The following is a 21,431-nucleotide window of genomic DNA, read 5'->3' on the forward strand; positions in this document are numbered from 1 at the left end:
AAGCTGCACTGAGTCTGAACGGACACGATAGGGCGCAGGCTGGCTGGCGGATTCCCTAACTTTCTGCAGGCACCCCTTTCAATTTCTAAACTAGGCAAGAAAGCATAGTAGGTCTAAACCAGAGCTTCTCAATAGGTGGGTCCAAAGTCCTTGGGGATTGCAGGACTCTTCATAGGGGTTGCCTAAAACTATCAGAAAGCACATATCTATATTACGATTTGTAACCATAACAAAAATTACAGTTATGAAGTAGCAATAAAAAAATTTTTTTGGTTGGGGTGACCATGACATGAGGAACTTTATTAAAGGGTCACAGCATTAGAAGTTTGAGAACCACTAGTCCAAACTAAGTAAGTCCTTAGGGTAAAATACACAGTTATTGGGCCCGCTTGGTATACAAAGCGTTAAAACCAACAGACTGTGGACATAGTTCACCTCGTTCTTCTTTCCTCTTTCCACGTGGTTGTAGAAAACTCTCATATTATATATGAATGTCATCATATTTTTTTTGGACAGTGCTGGGCAGTACCAAGGACTCTGGAGCTGATGCCACCACACAGGGATCCTATTCACAGCAATTAGCATCCTATGGCATCCAGTGATCGATCACTTTACTCATGGATACCAAGAGTGAGAGATAATGTGTTCCCATCCCACAGTCCTCCTCAGGTCCACAGACCTAGGCTGCAGTGATACTTGTACCTCTCTGGACAAGCCATTCTGACCCCAGCCAGGGAGGGCGAAGGCTACAGTGAGAGATGTACCCTCCTCTTCTGAGTGGGACAACACACAGCCACGCAGTGAGATCTATGGGAGGGAGGATAGGGGATTACTGGGTACCAGCATGCAACCTCAGCCTGCCATCTGAGCCACAGTCCCATGTCAAGGCACTGTCACTGCAAATCCTTCCAGACTCCCAAGCTACACCCCAAGAGCTCAAACTCCCAACTCCCCAGAGCATCAATGACTGTTTTGTTGTTTTTTGTTTTTTTTTTCTGTTTTTGTTTTTTTTAAATAATAATAAAAAAAAGGCATCAGAGCCATTGAAATAACTCCCTGGGAAAAGACACCAGGTACCAAGCCTGATGACTTGAGTTTAAGCCTGAGAACTCACGTGGTAGGAGGAGAGAACTGAATCCCAGAGGCTGTGTCCTCTGACCTACATTAACTGGGACACTTGCCCATCACACACAAATTAATCCATATGCATAAAACTTAAGCAACAAGGTAAAAGTGCAATGTAAAAGGAAAAAGAGTGGCAGCTGGCAAGGCTGCACGGAAAGCCACACGCTGCACTGCCAGACCTCTCTCCCTATGCTCTTTCCCAAGCCCGAGAGGCCCTACAAGAGTTGGGGATCCAGAGAAGGTGAAGAAAACAACAGGAAATCCCCAAGAACTTTTTTCTTAATAAAAACTGCTACTATAACAGGATGGGAGCCATGTGGGTGACTCTCCTCACTAAGCTAGGCTCATCTGGTTCACACCCACTCCAGTCACCCAGGAAGCTCCTACTCACACCCTGCAGCCTGTTCAGACACAAACATCCAACCACTCCTTGGGGGCAGATTTACCAGACTCCATGGCCACTCTCCCCAACATCCCGAATGGCATTTCTGACCTTCTGTTAAGACTTACACTTGTGGGACATCATTACTGTGTTCCCCCCCGCGCCCCCCCCCTTTGGACCCTGGTAAATATGTTTCAGCCCCAGGGTCTCTGCATCTGTAGATCCTCCACCTCTCTGCCCTTCTTGCTGTCTGTTTAAGAGAGGGTCAGTCCTTGGGTATATGTGTTTTCTCTTGGAAGAGGCCTCTAGGATTAACATCAATTCTCATCTACCTTCAGACTCCGGTCCTGTTTTGTTCAGAGCACTTCCTCAGATCAGACACTGAACTCCCTTTTCCTGTGTGTGTGTGTGTGTGTGTGTGTGTGTGTGTGTGTGTGTGTGTGTGTGTGTGTGTGTTACACATTATATTAGTTAGGGTTTTACTGCTGTTAACAGATACCATGACCAACCATGGCAACTCTTACAAAGGACAGCATTTCATTGGAGCTGCCTTACAGGTTCAGAGGTTCAGTCCATTATCATCAAGGAGGGAACATGGCATCATCCAGGCAGGCATGGTGCAAGAGGAACTGAGAGTTCTACATCTTCACCTGAAAGCTGCTAGCAGAATACTGACTTCCAGGCAGCTAGGATGAGGGTCTTAAAGCCCATACCCACAGTGACATGCCTACTCCCACAAGGCCACACTTACTCCAAAAGTACCACACCTTTTAATAGTGCCAATTCCTGGAACAAGCATATACAAACCATCACACACACCCTCATGCACACACACATGTACCCTCATGCACACACACATGCACCCTTATGCACATACACACAGGCATGCTTTCCCATGCAGGATATAGAGGTCGACATGAGAATGTTTTTTCCTTCTTTTTGCTTTTCTTTATTCTGCACTTCTCCCAAGACAGGATTTCTCTGTGTAGCCCTGCCTATCCTGGAACTCACTTTGTAGACCAGGCTGGCCTCAAACACACAGAGACCCACCTCCATCTGCTTCACGAATGCTGTGATTAAAGTTCTGTGCTGTCACTGCCCAGCTATCTTTTTTGATTTAAAAAGGACTTTCAAATTTCTATTCACATGTATGTGTGTGTGTATGTATGCTTAGAGAGGCAGGAAGAAGTCAGGGCTCTGGAACGGAAGATATTGGTGGCTCACAGAGCCAGATGTGGGTGCTGTGAACTGAATTCAGGTCCTCTGAAACAGTAGTAGTTGTTTGTAAGCACAGAGCCAGGTCTACAGGCCTCAGAGTCCTGCCCCTGTTTTTGAGTCAGGGCCTTTCTCTGAACCCAGAGAGTATTATTCATCATTTTGTCTAGACTAGCCGGCCAGAAGGACCCTAGAATTGGTTTCTGTTGTCTCTATCCCACAGTGCCAGGGTCACAGCAAACAAGGACATATGTGGCGCTTTACACGGGTGCTGGGGATCTGAAACCAGGTCCTTATGCTTACACACAGGGAGCACTCCACCTCTCAGACTGCGGCTTCCTGCATTTCTGTATTTATTACTTTGCCACCGTGAACCCCCACAGTGCCCCAAAACAAGGCAGGGTACACACACTGTTTATAACTATGAATCGGGGCTGCATGACATTTCAAAGGCTCTGCATGAGACCCAAGAGACTCTTCCTATTCTGGAGGCTCAAACACTTTGTGACCTCCAGGGTTAGGGACTCAGGAAGGAATGTGAGGGATGTGGGTGAATTAGTCTTCTAGAAAGCTCCATTCTGGCACAATAGCAACAGTAGAATACACACTCAGGAATGTGCCACACTAGGAGGTGTTCACTTGCCGTATGCTGATGTTCTTCCTTTTGAACAGCAATCCAGCTATGGGGTCCCAAGTAAGGCTTTTTGTTGCTTCCCAAGAGGTCATTAATCAAAGAGGCTCATCACCAGACCAGACCTTTTACAGGCCTCTGCTTCTGTATGGGACCAGCAGGACATCTGGGCAGCCAGTTCCCTGTGGTGGAAGAGGGGAAAGCAAAAAGCAATGTGTGGGTGTGTGCCAGGGCCAGAGCTAAGGAGAACTCACTACCCTGCAGCACACAACAGCTGCCCAATGAGGAAGTGATAGTATCCCCACAGGGACAGAGGTCGGCCAGGTAACATGGAGCACAACCAAGATGACCAACCCAAGCAGATTAGGAACTGGCAATGGGGATAGCTGTAAAGACATGAAAGGCAGGGCAGATCCAGGCCCTCACATTCCTCACCTAATGTCCAGCTTTATAGAAACCTTAGGGAATTAGCAAGTCAAAATATCAGGATACAATCAATGCTCAACTGCACAGTAGAAGCTCAAGGCTGAGCCAGAGGAACAGACACCTGTGTTATACAAACAGTCTTCTTCCTGTGGGCTGAGTCCACACCCTGTGGTTTTGAGACAGGGTCTCATGTATCCCAGGCTGGACACTGAACTCATTATGTAAAGGACGATGACCTTGAACTCCTGATCCTCCTGCCTCGATTTCCCAAGGGCTGGGGTTAGAGCCATGCACCACCACATGCATTTTATGGTGCACTTAGGGATAGATTTAGACTTCAGTGAATCTTAGGCAAGCATTCTACCAACAGTCATAGCCAACTCCAGCCTATCCTCCCTCCTCTCCCTCCCCCTCCCGTTTTCCAGTGACACAGTCTTTTCTCTGTGTAGCCCTGGCTGTCCTGAAACTCCTTCTGAGACCAAGCTGTCTTGGAACTCACACAGATCCATCTACCTCTGCCTCTTGAATACTGGGATTAAAGGAGAGCCTCACCACCATCTGGCTATGATAGAGTCTTTCTATTTAGCCCAGGCCAGCCTTGCACTCAAGACACTCCTCAGTCTGCTGAAATTACTGGAACACAGCATGCCTTAAGTGCTCTTTTGAAGGATATGATAGACATTGCTGCAGGCAGGAGAGGGCAGAGGCCTCCAATTCGTTCCGCCAGTCCCTCTACAGATGGACGTCTTGTGCAATCAGTCCTGGTGGGATTGAGCCAGAATAGGCTTCTCTGCCTTACTGCTCAACACCGAGGCTCAGGTTGGCACTTTGGCCCCAGGCTTGATGCAGCAGGTTCTTTGGGGTCCCTGAGCCAGCTATGGAATGACTCACACATGGGCTCCTGATTGGCTGGGATGACAGGTCATATCAACTCTGTTCTGATGCTGCAGGCCAAGAAGTCAGCAATGGCCTTTCCCCAGTAACCAGGGGAATGGCACGGGGCCTCTAAGATTGGTTCTCCATGGTCAATGACAGAGGTTGCCCTGTCCAGGGGCCAGCACTCAACAGTCCTGGAAGGGTCCAGCAGTAACCCAAGGGTGCTGAGGCAGGCCTAGCATAGAACAGTGTAGAATATCTCTCATTGCTCGTGACTGAACCTATGTAGTATGTCCTTCTCTAAAAGGAACTGCAGTTCACTGTGTCAGGCTTTAATGGGACAAGCAGATTTGGTAGCCCCTGGGTCAATCCCTGCCTACAGCCTTCCCTTCTACCCATATATTCTTGCTACCTTGATTTCTCTGAGTCCTGTCTCCTTAGCTGTAAACCAAGAGTGAAGGTCCCTGTGTGTGGAGTTTACAGCCTATTTCTATGAAAGGAAGGGAAACAGAAGCTATGAGGAGACAGAGAAACTGAACCACCAGGCAAATGCTTGGTGGGGACATTGGAGGACTTTTACTGTGAAAGACCACAGGCTTCCTCAATGAGCTCCATCTGAGTACAGCACCCTGTGAGGAGGGAAGCCACCGACCTGAAAAGCTTCTCTTGCAGGTCACACCTAGTGCAGTGGCATTAAAAACCATGTTCTGTGCTGGTAAAGAGCCTGGGGTCACTGTGATCTGGAAGCATCCCTGGGTAGGGCCAGTGACATCCTAACTCCTGTACTTCAAAGAGGAAATAAGGGGAGGGAAGGAAGGATGTAGCCAGGGAAACATCAGGGCAGGGACCGCAGAGGGTCCTGTTGCTGAGGGGCAGGTCTAGTACAGGGGCCCAAGCACCAAGGGCTTGCTAGACACAGGGGTGAGTTTTCAGAAGGAAGAAGGCCCCTTCTCTCATGTCAGCAGGTATCCTGGGAAGTCCATGCCTACTACTTGGGAATAGGATTGTGAGGGTTAGGGACCCTCAGGCAGTGGCTCACACTTTATATCATACGCATTGTAAAGTTTACAGACACACACACACACACAGCCGAACATCCCTCCCCCAACACAGAGATGTGTTACCTCACTGACTACTCAGAGGCTCCCATCCCTCCTGGCTCCAGTGATAGCCCAGGAGAAAGAGCTGTTAGGAGGAGGACTCCTCAGAGCACACATAGGACTCCGGAAGATATCCCCCCTGGGAGCTCGCTATTCTTACACACAGGAAAACAAGTGCTTTGCTCATTCATTCATCCAGCCACCTTTACCAAGTATGCATGGACTTGGCCTGAAGATGTGCTGAGGGAATGACCCTAAACTTGGGCAGATGGAGAAGATGCTGACTGGTGGACGGTAAAGATGGATGCTCAGAGGAAGCCTCACTGTGCTCAGAGGTGAGTCACTATGACACAGAGAGAGCAGGAACATATGGGTAAATTAGGTAGGGAGGGAGCAGGTCATTATCTACTACCGCAGCGCTGTCACTCAGTACACATTGAGCTCTGAGCTGCAGAGATTCACTACACCCCCATCAGCCTGAACCATCTACCCATCCTCTCTGGCCACGAATATATCCACTGCTTCTGTATCCATCTTGATGGCTGCCACTGGGCCCTTGCTCCCACACCTTCTTCAGGCTCTCTCCAAGCTCACATTTCTTAGCCTTCCTGGAATACTTGGTTGAAAAGGGAAGCCTCTACACAAAACCTTCTAAGCCTAACCTCTTTCCAGCTTTACTTTTCCCAATATTATAATGAGTTCAAGGCCCAGGCTTTACTTTGTTTTTCTTTGCCGTTAGAAGCCAGAGCCCTCAAGATCAATGGGGACAGAATATATTCTTAATACATGCTGAGCACAGCCATACTGCCTGCCAAGGTAGACAGCTAGCAGCAAGGCTGTGCCCCAGACTTGTACATGCTTTCATCCACAGGCAGGTGGGTGGGAATGGAGGAGGTGCCCATCATCAGAGGGATCTTTCTACTGACCATCCTCTGACTTCTGACATCATAGCAAAGTTCTGACATAAGATTAAGAACTATCTGACCCAGACTCTCCTCATTCAGTGCCGAGGTGTGTTTGGCTACAGAGGAGTCACTGGGTGTACACCAAAGCATCCAAGAGCCTCAGGATGAGAAGAGGCACTATAGGCTAGAACTTGTACTCCTCTGACCTCTTTGTCTGCTCTAGCTTCCAGACATCAGTTTCCAGGCTTGACTGGACCCTGCCATACACTTGTGCATGGATGGCACCTGGAGTCGAGGACCCTGGGGCCTGGAGGCATGTATGCAGGTGACATTCAGTCATATAGACTCAGGAACTGCTCTCTTTAGCCCCAGCAGTGCACACCATATTCCATTGTGTTTATTTTCAATTGAGGGGACCCAAAGACCCTCTTTCCGAAGACAAGGGCCTCTTTCTGGGTATCTCCTTCAAACTCAATGACAACCTGGACAGTGTCTATGGAATGTGGGGGAGTGAAGAAAAAGGCAACAGGAGATATCCTCTCCCTCCAGGAGATGAAGGCCAGAAAGGAACTCCACCCACAGGAAGTCCTGAGGTCACCCTGTGCCATGAAATTCCCTCTATGAATGCTATAGGAGCTTGGGTGTCTGGGGCTGGGGATAGGGGTGAGGGAGACCCAGCCACTCCCAGGTCTGCTGGGAACTGCTGGTCTAAGTCTCTAGGGAACTAGCTGCCTTTACTAGAGCCAGGGCCAGACGTACCACTTGACATTTGCCTCTGCATCTTGCAGACCTCTTGAGGTAGCAGCCATTGGGATTAGAAAGAACCATGACACATGCACAAACTCTGAACAATGGTGGTGATGCTGGCCTCATGGTTAAGTAGGCCTGGCTCATCCTGGTACTTACAGGGTTCTTCTTACCTCTCAGCCTCCGTTTCATTACCTGTCCTCTGAGATTCCTAAAGAGACTGTCCCCACAGTCTCTGCAAATGGCACCCCTTTCATCCACAGCTCTAATGCTCTTCAGGCCTATTGGCCTTGGGGTGACTTATCTAGGACCAAGTGTAGGACAAGGCAGAGCAGTGATCAGAACCACTGGGGGATGATGCACAGGCTGGACAAGCTGCTAGACCATGCCCGTGGAAAAGAATACCACAGATCACATAGGGCACTGGCACCTGGATGAGCTCACAACATCCCTTCACTTACCCCAAGTACCCAAGTAAAGCTGAATGTGTGTGTGTTTACGTGAGTATGCACGTGTGTATTATGTGTGCATTTGTGTATGCATGTTCTCTCTCTCTCTCTCTCTCTCTCTCTCTCTCTCTCTCTCTCTCTCTGTGTGTGTGTGTGTGTGTGTGTGTGTGTGTGTGTGTGTGTGTAATTCCTATGATCCCCCATTGACAGAAGCCTAGTGAGATACTGGTGACCCTCAGCTGGAATAACATTGTCACCAAGCCAATGTGGGTGATGGTCATGGCCATTGCTCTATGGATTCAGGTAACTGGGCTATCCAGATGCAGCTGTGTGTGGCTCCAGGACCTTTTTGCCTTCTGGTCATTTGGATGCTTGATGGAGCATCCTGGCTAGGCTTGGGAAGGCTCAAAGGAGCACCCAAGGTCCTGCTCTGGACCTTATTGCGAGTGACCTGAGCCAGTCCTTTTCCTCAAAGCCCATATTGCCCAGACGTGCTTCGCTGGCTCAGAAAAGGGCACAAAGAAGATGTACACATGGAGTAAAAATATATCCCAACTCAGACAGCACACTACCATCACCAATCTGGTCAAAGATACACAGTCAGCATCATGAATATAACTTAGCCACCCTTGTAGAGCCAGCTCAGAAGGCCATCTCTTTCCTCCCTGTCTGCTCCCCACCTGGGGACTGAAGGCCTCTTCCCAGTGAACAGTATTATGGGACTGTTCCTGAATAGTCTTGTACCTCACTCAAAGCTGTCATTGTCCACTGAGATCCTCAGGACAGACCAAGGAGGGAGGCCCAGTGTTACCTCCATTTCCTCAAGAGGGAAGATGGGGCTCAGAGGGAGGCTAGTAATTGACTCAAGAGCTAAGTGGCAGTCAGAATGGGACAGGAAAGTCCTGTCACCGGAGCACAACTTCTCTTCCTAGGCTACAGCACTGTCTCTGTTTCCCCTTACGGTGCAGTCTCTCCATTCACAGCAATGATCATACTTGCAATGTTCTTCCTGAACCAAACACTGGTTTGCCCCAGAGTGTGTTCTAAAGAGCAGGAGGACCTAGGACTCCCCTTGCTCTGCAGACTGGGGGTAGGGGTGAGGACTGTGTGTCTGCCCTCCTCCCACCCAGCCAGGTTGACTGGACACCATGAAGTCAAGAGGGCATCACTTCATTCATTACCTTGCATTAGTGCCTAACCAGGAGCTATAAACAAAGCCGGCACTCAATACTCAGTGCTTTACAAAGGACTACCCCTGAATTCAGACTCAGACCAAAAATCCAAGATCTGGACTAGAAAAGCCATGCAGTTCCCTATCAGATATGTGCACATTAGTGTGAGAATATGCACGTTAGTGCAGGTGCCCATGGAGGCCTGAAGAGGGCACCTGATCCCCCAGAGCTGGAGTTACCAGTGATTGTGAGCCTCTCAACATGGGAGGAAATGAACTAGTGTCTGCTCAAAGAACAGTAAGAACTCTTAAGCAGGGAGCCACCCCGCCAGTCCCCATATGTATTTTTTATTAGATATTTTCATTATTTACATTTCAAATATTATCCCCTTTCCTGTTTCCCCTTTGATAATCACCTATCACTTCCCCCCTTCCTATGCTCCCCATCCCATACACTCCTGCTTCCTGGCCCAGGCATTCCCCTATACTAGGGCATAGCACCATCACAGGACCAAGGGCCTCTCCTCCCATTGATGACTGACTAGGCCATCCTCTGCTACATATGCAGCTGGAGCCATGGGTTTCTTTTTGGTTGGTGGTTTAGTCCCAGGGAGCTCTGGGGGTACTGGTTGGTTCATATTGCTGTTTCTCCTATTGGGCTGCAAACCCCTTCATCTCCTTGGGTCCCATATGTATTTTTAACTGACTTTATTTTAGGGCAGTTTTAGATTCATAGAAACATTGAGAGACAGGCACAGAGACATTCCCTGGGCCCATCTGGTCAACACTCTCCACCAGGATGGGGCATATGTAGCATGGACAATCATTGTCCTCACTCGGTCTACAGCCTACACAGCATTCATGCTTTGAGCTGCATGTTCTGGGTTCACAGATGCATGTCTTCTACAATGTATACAGACCAGCTTCACTGACCTCGGATACCCCGTGCTCCACCTTGTCCATATTTTCTCAAAGTGTTTCAAAGCCCCCAGATTCAATAGCTTCCAGGAGTTCTGATTTGACATTCATGGGGTCAAAGTGCAGGCAGATGGTGGAACCTGTGGAAGTTCATCAGACACACAACCTGGTGGTTGCAGCAGAAATCACCAGGCAAGTAGGTATACAAACAATGTCAGCTACTTATTTCCTTATCCTGCCTTCCCCACAACCTTGGTCAAGAGCCATGCTCCAAGGGGCTCACTGAGGGAGAAGAGACTCTGGGACATGCCTTGTTACTCTTGGCTATGCGGAATACCCACAATGCAAATTCCTCAGCCCAGGCCCTGCTTTATGCATTCATTCTTGTTAACCAAATTGATCACAGGGTGTACACATGACATGATTTCATGCAGTCAGGAAGAAAAGTGAAATCATGATACTTGCACAGAAACAGAAGGAACTAGAAATCATTGTTAAGCAAAATGAAGCAGAATCAAAAAGGGAGGTGTGTGTGGTGTGTTTCTATGTATGCGTGTGAATGTATGTATATGGTATGTGTGTGCATGTGCTGTGGTGTATGTGTGTGAATGTGTGCATGTGTATGTGTGGTGTATGTGTATATGTGTGAATGTATGTATGTGGTATGTATGTGACTGTGTGAGGGTATTGTGGTGTGTCTGTGTTACTGTACATGGTGTGTGTGCATGTGTATCTGTGGTGTATGTGTATGTATGGGTGTGAATGTAAGTATGTGGTATATGTGCGTGTGCGTGTTTTTGTGGGGGCATGGTTATGTGTGTGTGTTTGGTGTATGTGTGGTGCATGTATGTTTATGTGTGTGTGGTGTGTGTATATGTGTTAATGTATGTATGTAGTATGTGTGTGTGTGCATGTTTGTGTGGGGGTATGTGTATGGGGTATGTGTGTGTGTGACCTTATTAGCAGAGACCCCAGAGGACTTTCTTCCTGTATCCCAAGAAAATAACTTTTGGCCATATTTCTCATTGGGTACAAGCTGTTTTTGCATCCAACTTGTTGTGGTAAATATTACTTGTGGATCTCTTACCACCACATAAATTATAGAGGTATGAAATAATAATAATACGAAGAAGAGAAAAAGAAATGATAATAAACTAATAAGAAATAATAAGAATAAGAAACAATGCTATCAAATAATAAAATAAATAATATGAAATAATAAAAAGAAATAATATTAAATAATATGATATAATAATGTAGTAAATGATAATGTGAAAAAATAAAATAAGAAATAATAATAATAATTATAATTATAAGCATTAAAGCACCAGCATGGGGCAGATACCATTCCCCTATGCTAATTTCTTTACTTCTTTACTAAGAACTGTGAGATATCACTCGCCATATTCTTTTTTTTTAAATTTTTTTCGAGACAGGGTTTCTCTGTATAGCCCTGGCTGTCCTGGAACTCACTTTGTAGACCAAGCTGGTTTAGAACTCAGAAATCTGCCTGCCTCTGCCTCCCAAGTGCTGGGATTAAAGGCGAGTGCCACCATGCCCGGCTCACTTGCCATATTCTGCCCAGGCTGCTCATACTCTCAGGCTCGCCCTCCTGGACATGCTCTCCCAATCCATCCACCCATGGGACCTTTTTCCTGCTTCTTCTTCCCTCTCCGTCATGGTCTCTTCCAAAGACACCGAGGCCGAGAACTGAAATGCCATCAACCTTTCTTCTTGCCAGCTGCTGGCATTAGATGTGTTTACTGATTGATCACAGGAGGTAGGAATGATGTAATCATAATCCCAAAATTATCATAAAATATGGGTCCAGAGTCGAGGATCTGGTATTAGATCAAATGTTACTCATACTGTTTCCTCTCAGCCTGAACGTCTGAAACCTAGAACATAACAGTCCTTTAAGACAAGGCTACATCAAGCTAAACATATAGATAGACAGATGGATAGAGATAGAATTTATAGATATATAGATTTTATATAGATTTATATAGATAGATAGATAGATAGATAGATAGATAGATAGATAGATAGATGATATCTATCTATCTAGATTTATTGATATATGGACAGATATATAGATGTATAGATATATAAATATATATGTATAGATATGTAGATATATAGATTTATAGGTGATATATATATGTATAGATTGAAGATATATAGATGATAAATAGATATATAGAAGAATAGATAGTAGATATAGAAATATGTAGGTCAATATACTGATATATTGTTGTAGGTTGAAATGTTATATAAGGACAGGTCAGTGTACTGACTTCAGGGGGTGAAGAGGATGGCAACCTGATAGGAAGAACAAAACCGTGAGCCAATCTGAACACTTCAGACCTCCCAGCCAAAAACCAAGGAGCATCCAGGGGCTGGCTCATTGCCCCAGGCACATGTGTAGCAGAGGACTGCCTTGTCTCTCTGTCCACAATGGGACAGGAACAGGATGTACTTAAATAAATAAAAAAATTAATTAAAAAAATAAAAATTGAAACATAATTGAATATATATGTATATGTTATCTGGCAGAAAAAGAAAAAAGCTACATCAAGCTAAACATATGGATAGACTTATAGATACATAGATGGATGGATAGATAGATAGATTTAAAAATATACATATATGTGTATATATATTTTAGATATATAGATTTTGTATATAGATTTATAGATATGTAGATTTATAGATAATATATAGAGATTATATATATTTATTGATATATGGATAGATATATAGATGTATAGGTGTATAGATATATACATATAGATATGTAGATATATAGATTAATAGGTGATATATAGATATATAGATGTATAGATTAAAGCTATATAGATATATAGATGAATAGATAGATAGATATAGAAATATGTAGATCGATATATCGATATATTGTTGTAGGTTGAAATGTTACATAAGGGCAGGTCACTGTACTGACTTAAGGGGGTGAAGAAGATGGCAACCCGATAAGAACAAAACTTTGAGCTGACCTGGACACTTCAGACCTCCAAGCAAAAACCAAGGAGCATCCAGGGATTGGCTCATTGCCTCAGGCACATATGTACCAGAGGACTGCCTTGTCTCTCTATCCACAGTGGAACAGGAACAGGATGTACATAAATTAATTAATTAATTAAAAAAGGAAAAATGAAACATAATTATATATATATACATATATATGCATATACATATATATATATACAGAGAGAGAGAGAGAGAAGTTATCTGGCAGAAAACAATGGCATTAATACAATACTCTTTGACCTGGCTCCTGTGTGCAATATCAGTTGCTGTGATCTGTAACATGACACATAACTACAGCCAATGGCCTGTGTCACAATCATCTGAGCTGAATAAAGCCTGAAAGTGCATTGGACATATTTCCAAAGTCAGAAATTCAATATTGCTTGAATCAAGCTAAAGTCCCCAATTTACATATCTATCAATCTGGTCTGTATTCATTCACAAGACATGAATAAATACATGCTGGAAAATTACAAAGTCAGTCACCCTGTAAACATCAGGTCTTTTTTTTTTTAAATGGTGACTCCAAGGTTAGTGATAAAAACAGGTGTCTCACAAAAAGTAACTCTTTCAAAAAGTGCCTCACTTGGCTACCTGTCCAGTGTAAAGGGAAAGGACAGCCTTGGGATTAATCAAACATTGGGTTAAATCTAAGCTGAATACTTAGGTTAGATAGCGCCATTCCATTCCATGACGTTGGTACTCGATAATGTAATAAGGACCAGCATTTATCACTCTCTGGCTAATGACTCTGATCTCATTTATATTGTCAAAGAAGGTCTTAAATATTCCAACAAAGCTAAATTACAAGAAAAACACTCTAACCCCAAATGTATGGAGATGACAGAGTTCCTTAAAGAGGAAATGATCAAATCACTTAGAGAAATCCAGGAAAACAGAACAAAATTAGAGGAAATCAATAAATTCCATAAAGAAGGCCAGGAACACACAAACCAAAAAGTAGAGGAAGCCAAAATTCCTATAAACAAAGCGTAGAAAGAACACACCAATGGGTGAAGTAAACAAAACTATTCAATACATAAAAGTGGAAATAGAAGCAAAAAAAGAAAACTAAATCTTAGGAAATAGTGGAAATAAAAATTTAGGACTGCAAAAAGGAACTACAGAGGCAAAGTTCACCCAGAGAACAGAGATACGGAGAAAAAATCTCAATCATTGAATAAGCAATAGAAGGAATGGGTAAATCAGACAAAAAAAAAAAAACAAACAAAAAAAAACGGTAAGTCTACATCTTCCTGATATAAAATATCACGGAAATCCAGGACACTGTAAAAGGACTAAACATAAGAATACTTAGGAAGAGAGGAAGGAGAATCCTCCCTCAAAGTCTCAGAAAGTACTGACAACCAAATCCTAGAAGAAAAACTTCCTAACATAAAGAAAACACAAGAATCATCAAAACACCAAACAGAAGGGACTATAAAATAAAGTCTCTTTCCTGTGTAATAATCAAAACATACAGTTCAAGGAAAGAATACTAAAAGCTGCAAAGGTAAAAAGCCAGGAAAAACATAAAGGAAGATCTATTAAGATCACAGATGTCTTCAGGCCGGGCGTGGTGGCGCACACCTTTAATCCCAGCACTCAGGAGGCAGAGGCAGGCGGATTTCTGAGTTCGAGGCCAGCCTGGTCTATAAAGTGAATTCCAGGATAGCCAGAGCTATACAGAGAAACCCTGTCTCAAAAACAAACAAACAAACAAACAAACCAACAACAAAAAAAAAACCAAACCAAACCAAACAAAAAAAAAAAAGATCACAGATGTCTTCTTGGAGTCTGTAGACGCCAGAAGGGTTTGCACACATGTGCTGCAAAAACAACAGATGCCTGGATTTTAATATGTAAAAAAAGGACTACACCGTTAATGGAAAAAATTAAGATAGTCCACGATAAACTCAAATTTAAACAACCTCTCTCTAAACATACTGACCAACACAAAGAGATAGAGGTAGAATCTAACCGAGGAAGTTAAGGATACACGTGAAAACACAGGTAGTAAATAATCTCTTACTGTCTACAAAAGAAGGGAAGGCACACACACAGCCCAACACCAACACCACCCGCAGCTGCAACAACAACAAAATACAAGGAGTTAGCAATCACCATTTATTGACTCATTCAATAAAAATAAGTTTTGATTTGGGAGAAAATGTAGCTGTAAGTTGGCCCAGGACTTTGAGGTTTTTGTGTTTGAAAGCTATACAACTTTCTGTCTCAGGTTGGGTGTGGGCGGTGGGGTTTTGAAGATAAACTTCTGAGTATGCTTTTGTGTCTCTCACTGATAAGTAGTGACTTAATTCTAATAAGTTCTTTCCCCCCCTCCCCCCCCCCCCAGACAGGGTTTCTCTGTGTAGACCTGGCTGTCCTGGAACACACTCTAGACTTGTTGGGCCTCTAACTCAGAAATCTGCCTGCATCTGCCTCCCGAGTGCTAGGATTAAAGGAGTGCACCACCACCACCCAGCCCAATAAATTCTTATCCTTTGCATTGTCCTGGTGTGTGAGTTGTGTTGAACCTCAGTGGACCCAACAACTTAAAAGCTTTACCACACTGCTGACATTCATAGCATCTGTCTCCAGTATTAATAGTCTCATAAAAAGAAGAATATACATAAAAAGACGTTCAGTGAAAAAGCTTCATCATACTAAATAGATTCACAATGTTTCTACCCAGTTCAAATTCTTCCATGATGAAGATGACTACAAAATTGTGCAAAGGCTTTGCCATATTAAATATACTCAGAGGGTTTCTCCCTCAGCCTTTCAATGGCTAGGAACAGATCTCATGACCAAACCAACTCTCAGAAAAGCAAACATTTAAATTGGGGTTTCTCTGCAGTGTGGTTTGTCTTGTGTATGCCTAAAGAACTGTTCTACTACATTCATAACATTGACATGGGTTCTCACTTGTATGTGATCTTTTATGTCATCGTAGATGACCGTGACATCAAAATGCTTTACAACACCGATTACCTTCCAAAGGTTTCTGTCTTCTATGTGTTCTTTAAAAATAATGGAGACTATAGAGTTGTAAAAAGTCTTTACCACATTGATTGCTTTTATGAGGTTTCTTTCCAGTGTGGAATCTTTTACGTTTTGAAGACAAGTGGGATATGCACAGGTTTTAGCACACTGACGACATTCATGAGTTTCTATCTAATATGGGTACTTTTATGATTATAGAGACAATAAATTTGTGAAAAGGCTTTATCACATTGATTATATTTCTAAGGTTTCTTTCCATTATGCATTCTTTTATGATATTGGAGACAACTGTGACCTGCAAAGTCTTTCCCACATTGATTACATTCATAGGGTTTCTCTCCAGTGTGTGTGTGTTTTTTTTTTACATTTCAATTTTTTATTAGATATTTTCTTCGTTTACATTTAAAAAGCTATCCTGAAAGTCCCCCTATACACTCCCCCCACATTGCTCCCCTACCCACCCACTCCCACTTCTGGGCCCTGGCGTTCCCCTGTACTGGGGCTTATAAAGTTTGCAAGACCAAGGGGCCTCTCTTCCCAATGATGGCAGACTAGGCCATCCTCTGCTACATATGCAGCTAGAGACATGAGCTCTGGGGGTACTGGTTAGTTTATATTGTTGTTCTGCCTACAGGGATTTAGACCCCTTCAGCTCCTTGGGTACTTTCTCAGGCTCCTCCATTGAGGGCCCTGTGTTCTATCCAATAGATGTCTGTGGGGATCCACTTATGTATTTGCCAGGCACTGGAACAGCCTCACAAGAGACAGCTATATCAGGAAAGTTTGTGTTCTTTTATGACACTGGAGATGACTGTGACGTGCAAAGGCTTTCCCACATTGATTACATTCATCGGGTTTCTCTCCAGTATGTTCAGTTTTATGACGATGGAGATGACTGTGACATGCAAAGTCTTTACCAATTACATTCATAGGGTCTCTCTCCAGTATGTGTTCTCTTATGACATTGGAGACGACTGGGTCTTGCAAAGGCTTTACCACATTGATCACATTCATAGGGTTTCTCTCCAGTATGTGTTCTTTTATGATATTGGAGATGAGTGTGATGTGCAAATGCTTTCCCACAATGATGTGGGTTTCTCTCCAGTATGTGTTCTTTTATGACATTGGAGATGACTGTGTTGTGCAAAGGCTTTACCACATTGATTACATTCATAGGGTTTCTCTCCAGAATGTGTTCTTTTATGATATTGGAGACTACTGAGTTGTGCAAAGGCTTTAACACATTGATTACATTCATAGGGTTTCTCTCCAGTATGTGTTCTTTTATGACATTGGAGACTACTGAATTGTGCAAAGGCTTTACCACATTGATTACATTCATAGGGTTTCTCTCCAATATGTGTTCTTTTATGACATTGGAGATTATGGAATTGTGCAAAGGCTTTTCCACATTGACTACATTCATAGAGTTTCTCTCCAATATGTGTTCTTTTATGACATTGGAGATTACTGAATTGTGCAAAGGCTTTACCACATTGATTACATTCATAGGGTTTCTCTCCAGTATGTGTTCTTTTATGACATTGGAGATGACTGAGTTCTGCAAAGGCTTTACCACATTGATCACATTCATAGGGTTTCTCTCCAGTATGTATTCTTTTATGACGTTGGAAACTACTGTGTATAGAAAAGGCTTTACCACATTGATTACATTCATAGGGTTTCTCTCCAGTATGTGTTCTTTTATGACATTGGAGATGACCGTGACGTGCAAAGGCTTTACCACATTGATTACATTCATAGGGTTTCTCTCCAGTATGTGTTCTTTTATGAAATTGGAGATCACTGTGACGTGCAAAGGCTTTACCACATTGATTACATTCATAGGGTTTCTCTCCAGTATGTGTTCTTTTATGACGTTGGAGAATACTGAGTTGTGCAAAGGCTTTACCACATTGATTACATTCATAGGGTTTCTCTCCAGTATGTGTTCTTTTATGACATTGGAGATGACCGTGACGTGCAAAGGCTTTACCACATTGATTACATTCATAGGGTTTCTCTCCAGTATGTGTTCTTTTATGAAATTGGAGATCACTGTGACGTGCAAAGGCTTTACCACATTGATCACATTCATAGGGTTTCTCTCCAGTATGTATTCTTTTATGACGTTGGAAACTACTGTGTATAGAAAAGGCTTTACCACATTGATTACATTCATAGGGTTTCTCTCCAGTATGTGTTCTTTTATGACATTGGAGATGACCGTGACGTGCAAAGGCTTTACCACATTGATTACATTCATAGGGTTTCTCTCCAGTATGTGTTCTTTTATGATATTGGAGACCACTGTGACTTGTAAAAGCTTTACCACATTGATGACATTCATAGGGTTTCTCTCCAGTATGGGTTCTTTTATGATATTGAAGATTACTGGGTATTGGAAAGGCTTTACCACATTGGTTATGTTCATGTATTTTCTCTCTAATTTGTCTTCTTTTATGACATTGGCGATGACTGGGACATGAAAAGGCTTTAGAACGTTCATTACATTCATAGAGTTTCTCTCCACTATGATTACTTACATACCTGCAATGAAAATTGGCACATGTGATATGTTTACTACATTAATTTCCCTGTTCAGTCATTTCATCAAGATGAATAAAGTTTACAAATTGGTCTACTGATAAAGGTGGACCAGATCATCTGGTTTTATCACTCATATGTTCATGGTGTTCTTCCTCATTGTGGGTTGTTTTGCATCTTTCGAGATATCTGTGATGGTTATTACATGGCTGATATTTATAACATCCTTTTTATATGGGATATTTATATGATGTATTTCATCTATATGAGGAAAATGGAACACCTCAGAGCTTTATACAACTAATTGCTTTCATAATTTTTCCTATACCATGAATTATACCACATTTGACTGTGAACCAGGAGAAACAAAAGAATTTCCAAATTTCTAGTACCCATAAAGATTTTCTTCAGTGTGAGCTTGGGGAAGTTCCCAGTAAAATTAGAAAACCAATTCACTGCAAACTTTTATCATATTCAGATTGTCTACCAAAGACAGAATCTGACATATTTTCTCATTATTCTGGGATAGAAAGCAGAACATTGTTCCTTTCAATATACCTATGTTCACATGGCTTTTATCCATTGTGACACATGACATACATATAAAAAGAAGAATAACAGATGAAAGGTTTCCACATTGCATTCACACTGTTTGACCTTTTGTTCCTCATAGACGTGTAATACATGAATTAAGGTTTCTCCTATGACAACACTCTTGACTCTCATAAACTGTACCCTAAACAAATGATCAATTTCAGTATAAGAATATGAGTATCACCAACTTTCCAATGGATTATTTGCTTATTGGAAGGTTTTGGATATATATTTATCACTATTATATTTATACTATATTTATATTATATTATATTTATATTATATTATATAATATTTATATTATATTATATAATATTTATATTATATTATATACTATATATATTTATCACTATTCGATGTGCAATATCTTGTAAGTCTATACACATTGTCAGATCAGTATAGGTCTAATAGAGGTACAAATTGAATAAAGGTATCTCTTAAGGCAATGTTTCCTTGTTTTTTTTTTTTTTAAAGGAGGAATTCTTTGACAGATAAATCAGATAACTACATTGAGGCAGAACTTTTTAAAAGAATATTATAATTAGGGCTGGTGAGATGGCTCAGTGGTTAAGAGAGCAGACTGCTCTTCCGAATGTCCTGAGTTCAAATCCCAACAACCACATAGTGGCTCACAACCATCCGTAACGAAATCTGATGCCCTCTTCTGGAGTATCTGAGGACAGCTACAGTGTACTTACATATAATAAATAAATAAATCTTTAAAAAAATATTGTAATTATAGTTACACTTGAAGTATTGACATTTTACACTTCTGCTTTTCTTTAGAGCTTACATAAAATAGTAATATTTCCTCAGAGGCATAATTGCATCAGCTTGCACATGAAAATTACCTTTCATTTCTTCTCGAACTTTGACAATGTCCTTCAATATGATGGGTTTCCCAAGTGTAGCCTAAAAGACAGTACCAGAAAAATGAATGATATAGTATTGGAAATAAGGCAAAATTCAAGGTACTGTAAATTTTCACATCACTGGACACTATTTATTCAGCTCAGTCTTCCTTGTTCTCAATTGTAATAACAGACCACCATCACTAACCAAGAGACATGTCTTCCCATTATTTTTAAAAGCAAAAGAAAATTCACAGTCATACCTATAACAGTGAGGTTCCAGTAGGTCTCCAGCATCACATCTTTGTAGAGACTCTTCTGGGAAGGATCCAGCAACTTCCACTCTTCCCCAGTGAAGTTCACATGTACATCATCATAAGTCACTGCATCCTAAAATGTCCCATACATGTGTACATCACAAGACATGGTACTGACATCACTGTAAAGTAAACGTACACTTCCTTGACCATATATTCATGTAATTCTGGTGCTTCCTCCACTGACTTCTGGACATAGACGTCATAATGTAAGTACCATAACATTTTAAAAGAAATTGAGTTGAAGGTTCACCTGTGTTGCTTAAGAAAATTTTAAATAAATAGGGTAAAGTCTTTCGAGAGGAATTCCAATTGAGAGTGAGATGTAGGGCGAAACAGATCAACAGTACTGAGGACACATCCTAGAAATTGTATGACGAATCACTAACGAGAAAAATCATGGACAAGCAGGGTGTATTTGTTCAAGTCTTCAATCCCAGAGTCACGGGTAGGTATACGTCATTGAGCTGGATCCCTGTCTGTTCTATGTAACACATTCCAGGACAGCAAAAGTTACATATTAAGACCCTTACTCCACTGCAAAAATCAACCAGGGAGACAAAAATGATAGAAAGAACTCAGTTGTGTACTACAGTTCCTACAAAGAAGTATACATTCCCTGCATTTCTGTACTCATCTAGCAGAAACAGGAAGTGTACCAGTTTAAACTGCACCATTAGTAAAACTTTACTGGCAATCAAGGCACATTTAGTGGACCAATGGACAGATGAAAATACTAATAATATAAGTGTTGAACACAAAAAGCAACATAAAGCAGGAGAGGGCAATAACTCAGCCGTGGAAAGCTCTTGCTGGTCTTCCAGATAACAGTGGTCAATTACTAGCATTTACATGACCCATGGTTTTATGAACAGGAGTTCTGAGTCCACCTTCCAACAACACTAACGATGAGGGACACATGATATTCATTTTAAAGGCACACAGCCAAAACACTCCTATTTATTTAAAAATTTCAAAACAAACACAAGAGTTTGGGGAAACATCAACACCCAGAATCCAATGACTCTGAAGCCTCAGGCAGTATTGATGTCATGAGCATATGCCATGCTAAAATAATAGAATATAACCTATGTGCCCAGCAGTTAGACAGGGGGCCCCAATT

General features: G+C 42.4%; 2 protein-coding genes across 2 annotated transcripts in view; both read right to left on the reverse strand.

The window, feature by feature from the left end:
- Gm10476 (predicted gene 10476) overlaps positions 1-21,431 on the reverse strand; it is a 52,881-nt gene that overhangs the window by 15,797 nt on the left and 15,653 nt on the right. The window contains exons 2-3 of the mRNA XM_011243957.2: positions 20,255-20,381; positions 19,992-20,052 (exon numbers count right to left, since the gene is read on the reverse strand). Coding sequence (XP_011242259.1) covers positions 19,992-20,052; positions 20,255-20,381 — 188 coding nt within the window. The remainder of the gene's footprint in view (positions 1-19,991; positions 20,053-20,254; positions 20,382-21,431) is intronic.
- On the reverse strand, positions 16,979-18,392 carry Gm46340 (predicted gene, 46340; the record flags this gene model as incomplete). Its single annotated transcript, XM_017315308.2, has 1 exon — positions 16,979-18,392. A coding segment is annotated over one exon (1,353 nt), but the record flags the coding sequence as incomplete, so codon positions are not given.

This window comes from Mus musculus, chromosome 12, assembly GCF_000001635.26.
Source record: "Mus musculus strain C57BL/6J chromosome 12, GRCm38.p6 C57BL/6J".
Lineage (NCBI taxonomy): Eukaryota > Metazoa > Chordata > Mammalia > Rodentia > Muridae > Mus > Mus musculus.